General features: G+C 43.7%; 1 protein-coding gene and 1 long non-coding RNA gene across 2 annotated transcripts; one reads left to right on the forward strand and one right to left on the reverse strand.

The window, feature by feature from the left end:
* Positions 1 to 278: 278 nt before the first annotated feature.
* On the forward strand, positions 279 to 9,110 carry LOC108410899 (zona pellucida sperm-binding protein 1-like). Its single transcript, XM_037537348.1, has 13 exons — positions 279 to 567; positions 1,370 to 1,488; positions 1,594 to 1,999; positions 2,776 to 2,826; positions 2,875 to 3,051; positions 3,584 to 3,706; positions 4,234 to 4,406; positions 4,496 to 4,593; positions 6,240 to 6,442; positions 7,482 to 7,659; positions 8,097 to 8,232; positions 8,308 to 8,382; positions 9,039 to 9,110. The coding sequence occupies exons 1-13, from the start codon at positions 315 to 317 to the stop codon at positions 9,102 to 9,104; spliced, it is 2,058 nt and encodes a 685-aa protein (XP_037393245.1). The 5' UTR covers positions 279 to 314; the 3' UTR covers positions 9,105 to 9,110.
* Positions 9,111 to 10,113: 1,003 nt separating this feature from the next.
* Positions 10,114 to 10,669, reverse strand: LOC119263125. The gene is made up of 2 exons (XR_005130136.1): positions 10,425 to 10,669; positions 10,114 to 10,296 (listed from the first exon to the last, which is right to left on the reverse strand). It is a non-coding gene; the product is annotated as an uncharacterized LOC119263125 (long non-coding RNA).
* Positions 10,670 to 10,816: the final 147 nt, after the last annotated feature.

Below are 10,816 nucleotides of genomic sequence, written 5' to 3' on the forward strand. Positions count from 1 at the left end.
GTTCCGATTCCACGTGATGGCTATCGATGGAGTCGACTCTATGAATCGATTCCTCACCACAGTTTTCTCGATTCTTGATCCCAAAGACAGCGAAACCACGGCGAACCGGGACCGTGAGGTGCAGCGATATGAGACGTACGACATTAAGCACATACAACGCTATTATCCCCGAGCATGACGTCACGGCGAGCAATCAACTCCAAAGTGCCTGGAATCAGAGAACCGACTCTTTCCGGAATCGACTCCCAAGTCTATTAAAGGCTGTCGGGAGCTGCAGCGAGTTTACACCAGTTTTGGGGCCTTTGACCTCAAACATGACCTCATCGCAATTTGCCGTCATCCTGCTCCTGCTTCTGACTCTTGCTTGTGGCCTGAGGCAGGGCAGCGTGATGATCGAGACCCTGAATTCAGAGCAGGCCATGGACCCAAGCGAAGGCACCTTAGATGAAGGAGGCGCAGAGCAGCAGGGTGGTTCTGCAGAAGGCCAGATATACTTGGTGTTTTGTGTTGAAGATGCTATGGAGGTAGTTTTGCCCTCAGGGTCTCTCTCTGAGATGCAGGTCTTTGGTAAGCAAGCTGTTTCGATCAGTCCTACGTTTTTCATCCGAGGTGGGCAGGGAGCGGTTCTGTTTAACGTTTTTCACCTACATGTTCCTCTACACAAGCAGTGGGTGCCCAGATGTTAAGAGCCATTTTGTCCCTTTTAATGGAAATCACACCATGTTGGGAGCCGCAGCACCAGCTATGTCCTGCGCATCAGTGTGTGCTAATATACCAGTATATAATACTATATACTAGCAGTCTAACTGTGCCCTAGTTTAAGCTTCAGCTCAGCTGAGTAACAGCTGCTTTTCTCACATCTCTGGGAGGAAACTTCTCTTCAAAAGTAGAACAGTTTATTGTAAAACGTCTCTCCCTTCGACCACCTTCTTGTTCAAACTTCCCCTTTCCTCCTTAAATTGTACCTGATGCGCCAGAATGTAACTGCTGCTGTATTTAAGGTGGAACGGGGTGTTTCACAGTTTGTCGTTGCAGATTAATCGTATCAAGAAACCAGCTGGAGTGACTAGAAATGCAACTCTAATCCCTTTGTCTCCAAATTATTTATGTCCTTCTTAAATCTCTCTTTGCCGCAGAGGGGAAAAGATTACTTTCCTCTTCAGAAGCTTTGCGGAGGACAAATCTATCGTTTTTACTTTACATGTAGCTCAGTTAGTGGAACGGAAAAGGAGCTCCTGAACTCCCCTAAACACTTTTAACCTCTACTAAAATCTCCTAAACGCTGTTTGTCCTGATGCAAGTTTTCCAGATCGGTTGATGGAAGCTTTATTGGCATGGACATGCTGAGTTACAGTGAGTTCTTTCTCAGATTCATCAGGAATGTATCCCATCTTCAGCCTTCCAGAGGCCTGTGACTACTCTCTAACCAGGGAAAACGGGAGGGTTGTTCTTCACGTCCACTTCGCTGGCTGTCCTGTCACTGTTGAGGTGGGCAACTTTATATACAGGTTCTTAATTTATCAGTATTAATAAACTAGATCAACTATACAGGTAAATGATCATGTTTTCATGATCATGTATGAATGTTTGCAGGAGGGCAGCTACACTCTGAGATTCCTGTATCGTAAAGGCGCTGGGCAGCTTCAGATCGTCACGGTGTCCTGCAGTAACTCCAGTCACACGCCCTCTTCAAAAAAACCACGATCTTCACGCCATCCTGTTCTGTCCTCCCCTGCTGTCAAGATATCCTCTCCCCAAGCAGTGCAGCGGTACTTTCCGTATACGCTGTCCCCTACCGCAGGGGAACCAGTGTCCGTTCCCCAACCTGATCCTTCCCCATTGGATCTGCTGTTCTTTCATGAATTTGATCCGTTGTTCCCTACACCAGGGGTTCCACTGCCGGCTTTCCAATGGGAACAACCGTCTCCCACACCAACCAGTATGCATGTGCCGGCGGTGCCCTCATCTCTTGGGCGTCGTTCAAAATGCAAACAACGAGGTGAGCCTCCCTGTTCTGCTGCGAACAGTACTGCATGACTTGCTTTCAGAAGGCTGTGCAGATGTTACTGCTGTAAATCTAATTTCTCAGTTTAGCTAGATAAAGGAAGCTGAAGGTCAAGCTTGTCCAGTATGAAAATGTACTTTCCAGAAGTATTCGCCCACCCATCTGTCATTGAATCCATGTTTTCTGATCACTTCCCTGGCCACAGTAGCCTACATAAAGTTGCCTCACTGACTGTCTCGCTCTACAGTATGTTTTGCTGAAAAATCAAACTGGGTGGAAAGCTTGGGAGACCTCTGATCACTCCAGAGCTCGGTTGCTCCCTATTGAGCTTGCTACCTGAGACTGGGTGGATATCACTGCTGTCGGAACTTTCTATCTCCATTTTTATCGTTCTTCAGTTTGTCATTTGAAAATGCCTGTCCTTTTGTATAGTTATTGTGAACTTCATGAGGAATGGACCAAAACAATGCCCCGATCTTGGTCTGGTATTATTAACTATTTTAGTGTTGTCCTTTTCCTGTAAACTTGGCATTTGAGATGCAAGGTTTTTTCCCCAACAGCAGTGATGTTTCTCCTTTTAGTTGTCTTGGCCAAAAATGAGTGACTAATCTTAATATTCAACATGCCTTTTTTTTATATTGAATATAAAATTGATTCTACCATTGATGCAGTTGAATTGGTGCCTCCAGTTTTTATGCCTTTTTAATTGGTACACTAGCCTATATACAGTGACTTATTCATTAATGGTTGTATCCTGTTCCCTACACCAGGGGATCGACTCTCCTCTCCCCGATTGGAGCCACTGTCCTCTCCTGAATTTGGTCCACTGTTCCCTACACCAGTGGAGCCACTGTCCTCTCCTGATTTTGGTCCACTGTTCCCTACACCAGGGGTTCCACCGCCCACTTCCCAATGGGAACAACTGTCCCCTTCACCAGGGTTTCCATTGCCCACTTCCCAATGGGAACAACTGTCCCCTACACCAACCAGTATGCAGGTGATGGCCATGCCCTCATCTCTTGCGCTGCATTCAAACTTCAAAAAAGGTGAGGCTCTCTGTTCTGCTGCTAACACTACTGCATGACCCACTTTCAGAAGACTGTGCAGATGTTCAAATTGATTCTTTGCATCAGCTGTTCTCAAACTGGACCCCAGGGGGCTGCGGAAGGGCACTAAAGGGGCCCCTGAGAAGTTTCAGAAGTTGTATGTACATATGTAAGCAAGAGTTGGGACCCCAGTAAAATTCTGGTTCTATCAACTTAAATTAGTGTTGTCCTTCTCCTGTAAATTTAAGCTTTTTTTGACAGTAGCAATACACTTGTCCTTGCATTTTGGCCAAAAGTGAGAGTATTATGCAATATTTTGATGTTTAAAATATTGATGCCTAATTTTCTGGTTTAATAGCATATTGAGTAAAATTGACTTTACCACTGATGCCGTTGAATTGCTGCCTCCAGTTTTTCATTTAATTGGTACACTAGCCCATATACAGTGACTTATTTGGTAGTGGTTGTATTGTTTAAGGATGTATAATGTACTAAATTCATTCTGAACAGTCTAATGCCACATTCCTTGCAGGCTGCAGCTTTCCTAGTGGTCAGAGATTGCCGTGTGGTCATCCTGGGACTACAGCTGCCGAGTGTCTGAGGAAAGGATGCTGCAGAGACGAGGCGACTTTCGCTTGTTACTACCCCATGGATGGTAAGATGATCCTTACGGTATTCGTTTCATGTAGAGCAAGGGTGCAAATGCACATTTTAAACAGTTTGAAATTGACTTTGGATTAACATCAAAGTACAGCAACTAAATCTGCTTGGTCCACCAAGTATTTGTACATTTTTCAAGGGATTGTGCAGCTGTTCTTGCATCTTTTTCAGGTTTTTAGGAATGTGGTGCTTCTGCTGGAAGGGTTTAATTCTCAAAACTCACAATGAGTACAGTTATTCCATATACAGGAGTATAACTTGTACACAATTATAGAAATTGTAATTTAGTCATAAATTTTAAATTTTCAGCTTCTCTTGGGTGGTGTGTAATTTCATATGGACACATTTCTCTAAATATGTAGATGTAGCAAATATGGAGTGGGTTTTTGGGTTTTTTTTAATGACCCCTTTTTTTTTTTTTTTATTCACTACATTTTACAAATTGTTGAACTGTACTTCCTCGCAATGTTTCTATGCAGCCAAGTTTGACTTATCCATTTTCTTCTCCCTCTCCCATTTAAGTATGTTTGGCCGACGGGCAGTTCATCTTTGTCGTTCCCTCCAACGTTGCTGGTTTGCCCATAAACCCTGCACGTCTGATGGTGGTGGGGAGGAGTAGCTGTAAACCAGTCATTGCCAACAGAGACTTTGCCGTTTTCAAGTTTGGGGTGACTGAGTGTGGAACGCGTTCTTATGTGAGATTTTCCAGCTGTGACTTTTTGTAACGTGCCCCTTTGACTTTAACTCTGTAATTAAGGACTAATTTGAGCTTTTTGTTAATCAGCAAATTGGAGAAACAACAGTTTACTTGGCTGAAGTGCAGTCGCCAATCAGGAAGCGTGTCCTGCAGTACGGCATCATAATCAGGGATAATCCTGTCAGGTGAGTCGGGGGGGGGTTGTATTGATACTGTAGATCAAATGAGATGCTATCACTGACTTCAGTTTAAATGTACCTAAAGGGAAGACTGTCTTGCATGAGACACACTGCAGTTAAAGCTTTTACATGGTGAGCGTCCGATGTATTGAGGTTCACCCCTTAAACTGCTCCCATAGAACAGCGATATCCAGACTTCTGCTAGCTTGTCTGAATGCTGCGATGTTTAGCGTTGTTGTTGGGGCCCTTGTTTCCCCCTTTGTAACGGGATGGCAGCGCACTCCTCACCACATGGCAAAAAACTTTTTTCTTAAATTGAGTTACAAAAACTGCAGCCGTGCCTTTCCAGCTGGTAAAAACGACTAATCGGGCACTTTCTCCCGCTGTCCCATGACATCTGTGAAATGTTCCACTGTTTGAGTGGGTGTTTGTCGTGTTTTGACCATAAAGGATGGTTTAAACCCGTTTCCCCACCCAGGAGCAAAAATCAGCCTTCAAACTGGAAAGAAATGATTTGACCTTTATTGTGACATGTATTGATATCAAACATATGAATTTTGTTTCGTGAAAAAATTTGGCCATATCGCCCAGCTCTGCTCACAAAATGGCAGGGGAAGTTGCCCAGGTTCCAACAACTTGAATGCTAAAGAAAAATGAAATGGAAGTGGAAAAGGCTTTGAACAAAGTGGATGGAAAAAGCAAGAGGTTTTCCAGAATTATGTAGTTGATTATAGTTATATAATATAGTATATAAATGAACTTTGACTTGGCTTATTCTAACACTAATATACCAGCTAGCTGTGGCTTATCTTGTATGTAATCTGGATGTTCAATGTCTGCGTTGTAGTTTTGAGGAAGCGTTTTGCTTTGAGTGTTTCTCAAGTTGGTCACTATTGGCTTTTAACAGCGCATTTTTTACGAATGAGGTGTTGTAGCCAGCTTGTTCAGGTTTAATTGTGGTGACTAATTGGGTGTTTTGGGCCTGTGGCTTTGGAAGGAGGGCTAACATGACCAATTTTGCATATTTTCCATGTTGGGGCAGTCATAGGCTGGAGGTTAGGGATCCAGCCTTGTGACCGGAAGGTCGCCGGTTCGATCCCCAGAGCCGACAGCACATGACTGAGGTGTCCTTGAGCAAGACACCTAACCCCCAATTGCTCCCCGGGTGCTGCGGATTGGGCTGCCCACCGCTCCGGGCAAGTGTGCTCACTGCCCCGTGTGTGTGTGGTGGTTCACTTCACGGATGGGTTAAATGCAGAGGTGAAATTTCCCCATGGTGGGACTTATAAGGGTCACTTAATCTTGATCTTAATTTGCAAAGGCAACATTTTTCAAAGGCAAGTTCAGCAAATAACTGCATTAAAAAGTAATGGCACATTTTATATTGTATTTTTCTCAACCTGCATTAATGCCACATTGAAGCTGTAGAGGATGTTTTACTTGGAAAATAAAAAATGCAAGTTGAGCCAGGATGTTTTGAAGGTTTTTCATCAAAATGGTGCAGGCCAGTCTGTAAACATGTCATGTTACGGTTTGCACATGCAATGTGTAACATAATGCTGGTATATAATACTGTTAAACGTCTAATCTGGTATTCTGATGTCTTTTGAATCTGTGGTGTGTAGCTAACATTAAATGCTGTTTCCTTTCAGGCTTATGGTTGAGTGTCGCTACTCAAAGGGCAGTTTGGACCTTGCGGACTCTCCGGTCCTTGCAGACCCTCTGGCGCCGCAGGCTTCTCAAAGCCGTTTGATGAAGGGCTGGGCTAGTGCTGGATACATGGTGAAGAGTGCCAGCCTGCCAGCCTTGGTGAGGGCCAAGGGACTGTATGGAGTCCAGCTTCGGATTGCGCAGGGTAAAATATTTTCTTCTTAAGAGCAACCCACTTCATCGCTGTGTTAACAAATGAAAGTTAAAACTCTACCATGTGAAGAACCAGAAATGCTGCCACCTTCTCTGGGCCTGAGCTCATTTGAGTTGAAGCGGAAAAGTGTCCAGTAGTCCAACAGATCAAATTCTCTTTGGAAACCATGGATGCTGTGTCCTCTGGGCTAAAGATGAGATCATGATGTTGGGTGACTTTTTTAGCTTTAGGTTTCAGAACTGCTCTAACTCTGCATACACTTTCCCTCTTTGCTCCTCAACTGGCATGTGTTTTTAATGTGCCCCCAGAGTGCCCAGCAGTTGTGGAGGGAACTGAATCGGCTCACTGTAATGACCTGTAATACAGGATTAACTTTGAACGGTGCAGGACCTGAGAACAGGAACAAAAATGCTTCATTTTAAATCAAGCACATGTATTTGTTCAAATCTGAACTTGTTTTGGAGGGTGCCGTTAAACCTGGAGGCTCCTGCTCCCTCAGCACTCACTTCTATACCTGCATAGAATAACTTGAAGAATAGTAAATAATACCCCTAGTTGATCGGTTACTACAGCTTGCACTCACCAGCCATGTAGAGGTGGTCAAGAAGTGCAGATCAAGCATCAGAATGGGGAAGAAAGGGGATTTAAGCAACTTTGAACGTGGCATGGTTGTTGGTGCCGGACGGGCTGGTCTGAGTATTTCAGAAACTGCTGATCTACTGTGATTTTCACGCACAGCCATCTCTAGGGTTTACAGAGAATGGTCTGAAAAGGGGGAGATATCCAGTGAGCGGCAGTTGTGTGGACGAAAATGCCTTGTTGATGTGAGCGGTCCGAGGAGAATGGGCAGACTGGTTCCAGATGAATTAAGGCAGTTCTGAAGGCAAAAGGGGGGTCCAACCTTTTACTAGCACCTAATGAAGTGGCTGTGTATATCTGCCTACATAACACACTTCTTCCACTCTGTTTCAAATGCACATTAACTGAACTCCTGTTAAACCCATTCCTAAATCCTTTTTATTTTTTGCAGATGAGACCTTCACCAAATTCTGCTCTGAGGATCACCAGCCCCTGAAAGTTCTCCTGGGTAAACCTGTGTACCTGGAACTGCGAATAAACGCTCCCAACCCTAAAGCCACTCTGGTGGTGCACTACTGCGTGGCCTACCCTCGCTCTGCTAAGAGTGCCTTGGTGCTGCTGTATGAGGGGTAGGTTTGAAGTAGAAGGCTGTGGCAATCATGCATTTAAAACTGCAGTGCATGTCGTTTCCTAGTTACCATGTTGGGCTTGTATCAGTAGCAGCACTGTTGACCCCCTTGAAGAGCCATCAGTGACCACACTAATTACCTTGGAAACACCCCACATGTGACAATCATCCCCTTATTCTGTACAGACTAAAGTGATGTAAGGATCCAGGCTGTGTCCAGCTCTAATGAGGCCATATTCTATTATTGCCGCTTCTATATGCAGTCATTCAGAGTGGCTTGCTGTAAAATACTGTTCTTGAGTCTGAGTTCAGTGATGGGAACACCCACCCTTAAACTGTTATTGAATGAAATGGTTATGAATACACAGCCTGATTGGCCTGGTTAGAGGCGGCAGTGTCGGATTGTATTGCATCCACTCTTTGGTTTTTGTCCTGCAGTTGCCCCAACCCTTTTGATTCCGACATCTCGATCCTCTACGTGGCCGGCCAATCGCAGGATCCCCACGTGCGGCGTTTTGAAGTGAAGGCCTTCCAGTTTATGGACAAGTCCACCAATAAATACCTCAATGAGGAGGTGCAGTAATCCCCCTTCTGTTCTGAGATGATTTAATAGGTCTCAGATGCTCAATGTCTTTCCCTCCTTTCACAGATCTACTTCATGTGCTCTACCGAGGTCTGTATGCCATCCCAGACTCCGTGTAAGGAGACCTGCTTTGATGGCAAGGTGTGTTTTTTAATAATTATTCATACACATGGTTTGTATGCAAATCTATCAGCTTTATTTTAACTATTTATTTTTGGGTTTTGCCAGCAGTGAGGATTCAACTCTTACCTTTGCTGGTAAACCAGATCATAAAGAGCATCTTCTCTTTTATCTGGTGTCTAACTGCTGAATAGACAGTCTTTCAGCAAACTTGCTAACGCTGGCTTTTGGCATGTTCTCATCTGATGACTCGCTTCTGTTTGAGTGACTCCGTCTCTCCACTTTGTCTGCTGTAATGTATCCACCCTAAAGCAGTTGTAATGGTTTAACAGGCCCCTCCCACCTTGCAGATACCACACCCCCTGCAGTTACACACTTCTACCAGAGAGGTCCAAATCCCCAAAACTCACAATGCAAATTGTATAGTTAATGCTAAATACTTTATTTATTCCAAGCTTAAACTGCGTCTGAGAAGCCAGCTCCAACTCTCTGGCCAGGATTTGTAGTTTAATAGGCTCAAATATAGCACTTGATGCAAGCTCACACACAGTAATGGAGTTGAGAAACTCTGTGCTTTGTACTGCTTTTTTTTTTTTTTTTTCCCTATTCATAATCACTGGTTAAATGTTTTGATGTATTTAATGAACACTAACACTTTCTTTTTACTTCCCTTCCAGTCTTCATCTACCACAGCTGCAGATGTGTTGAACTCATATTCTCAATTAAAAGTCAAGCACTTTTAAATTCAATGTTTTGAGACTCGTTCATTTAAATGTGCCTTATTAAAAGTCTATGGTGGTGCAATGAGCGTTCAGAATGGCTCATTTTGAACTACTGTTTTTGCATGTTGGTCTGTTCTTCAGGTACTTCATAGTTTTTGGCTTCAAACAAGTCCACATGCTTTTGTGTTGTGCCACAAGGTGTTCAGTCTACACTCTCAAACAAAACCATTTTATTGGGGTTCCATCTCAGTCCCTTAGTCAGGGAACATAACTGAGCCATGATCCACTGAAATGATCTGTTCTAAGCTGTACTGAGTCCACACACCCCGCCTCGCCTCCAGGCTTTTATTCTACTGTTCTGTTTTAAAACATTCGGTTATGAAAAAGGTCCAAATACCAACTTTTCACCTGGAGAAACTGATTTTAAGGTTCACAATTAGAACCACTGCAGAACCTCTTGAGGGAACACTTACACTGTACCTCAATGAACAAGAAATGTACCAACAGAACCTTCATTCCAAGTATGGAAGCATAACAGGTGTGTGTTTGCTGGATCAATCTGGTCCTCCAAACATGAGGATAGAGCATGAATGTGTTCTAGACTGTGACCCCTTTTCTTAGACAGTCTTTTAAGGAACGTGTGTGTAAAGCTGAGTTTAGTGAGTTTTGTATTAAAGCTGCTCCATCGAGTTCATAACTACTGGTCAGTTTTAACTTGAGCTGGATAAACTGAGGTTTCACTTAATGTGACAAAGCCTCTTCGCTGTAGCAGATTAACTAAAACGGCTTATCAAACACTGCATTCCTTCAGTGCGTCCCTCAGAATTTCCTTCAACACTTTTCTTAGAAATACTTATTCACAACACAGAGGAAAAACAGAAAAGGTGCGCTGGAGCAGTTTCTGATGGTAACTGCAACACTGGGGGAGTCCTTTAAATAAAATCCTACACAAGGCCACTTCACTGTCCACATAAAAACAGTCCCATGGAGGAATCCGGGAAGAGGACATGGCAATGAGTAGACTGGAGAATGAATGAAAGAGGGGGCATCAGTATCTGTATTTGGTGGAGTAGTCTGGAGGGACACCACCAGACCTCGTCATTTCCTGGCTCCCCTGTAGACGGTCTCCATTATGTCTATCATCTCCTGCTTGTCCTCCATGGTCCAGTTGATCTTGTTACCCGTCCCGAGGTCAATCGTGATGTGCTTGTTCCTGCGACACAGAGAAGAAAGGCAGGAAATAAAATGATGGTTTTGTTCCCAAATGCGTCACAGAGCACCGTAATAATTTTAATCATGATTTATGATGTTGGGAGGGCTTTAGGATCACAGTACACCAACCTGTTGGCTGGTGAACCATAACCCTGCTTGACCACTGAATGAGTCCACTCTTACAAAAAGATGGCTCTTTGAGGGTTCTTTAGGAATTTAGATTCTTTAGGTCTTTAAATTTTATATAGAAACATGAGTGTTGAAAAAAGCCGTTGCATGACTAAATTGTTCTTTTCAGCAGGAAATTGATGGAGAATGAGTTGCATATGGTTCTGTATAGAATGGTTTTGAAAAGGGTTCTATATAACACCAAATCAGACAAAACCAAAATAAGAAAGAAAGAAAGGAGAGGGAACATTTTAAGTGTGTGCACATTTTCATTGTAGCCAGGTGTTCTTCATCTTCTCGCACGCACCTGCTGAAGGAGTCGACTCCGGTTCCGATTCCACGTGATGCCTATC

Source organism: Pygocentrus nattereri, chromosome 1 (assembly GCF_015220715.1).
Source record: "Pygocentrus nattereri isolate fPygNat1 chromosome 1, fPygNat1.pri, whole genome shotgun sequence".
In the NCBI taxonomy this organism is placed as follows: domain Eukaryota; kingdom Metazoa; phylum Chordata; class Actinopteri; order Characiformes; family Serrasalmidae; genus Pygocentrus; species Pygocentrus nattereri.

What these genes read in the sequence shown, in the direction of transcription:
- LOC108410899 (XM_037537348.1), top strand. Translation starts at nt 315, where the DNA reads ATGACCTCATCGCAATTTGCCGTCATCCTGCTCCTGCTTCTGACTCTT. An exon ending in ATAAATACCTCAATGAGGAG is followed by an intron (nt 8,233 to 8,307) that starts GTGCAGTAATCC and finishes CTCCTTTCACAG; the next exon opens with ATCTACTTCATGTGCTCTAC. An exon ending in AGACCTGCTTTGATGGCAAG is followed by an intron (nt 8,383 to 9,038) that starts GTGTGTTTTTTA and finishes CTTCCCTTCCAG; the next exon opens with TCTTCATCTACCACAGCTGC.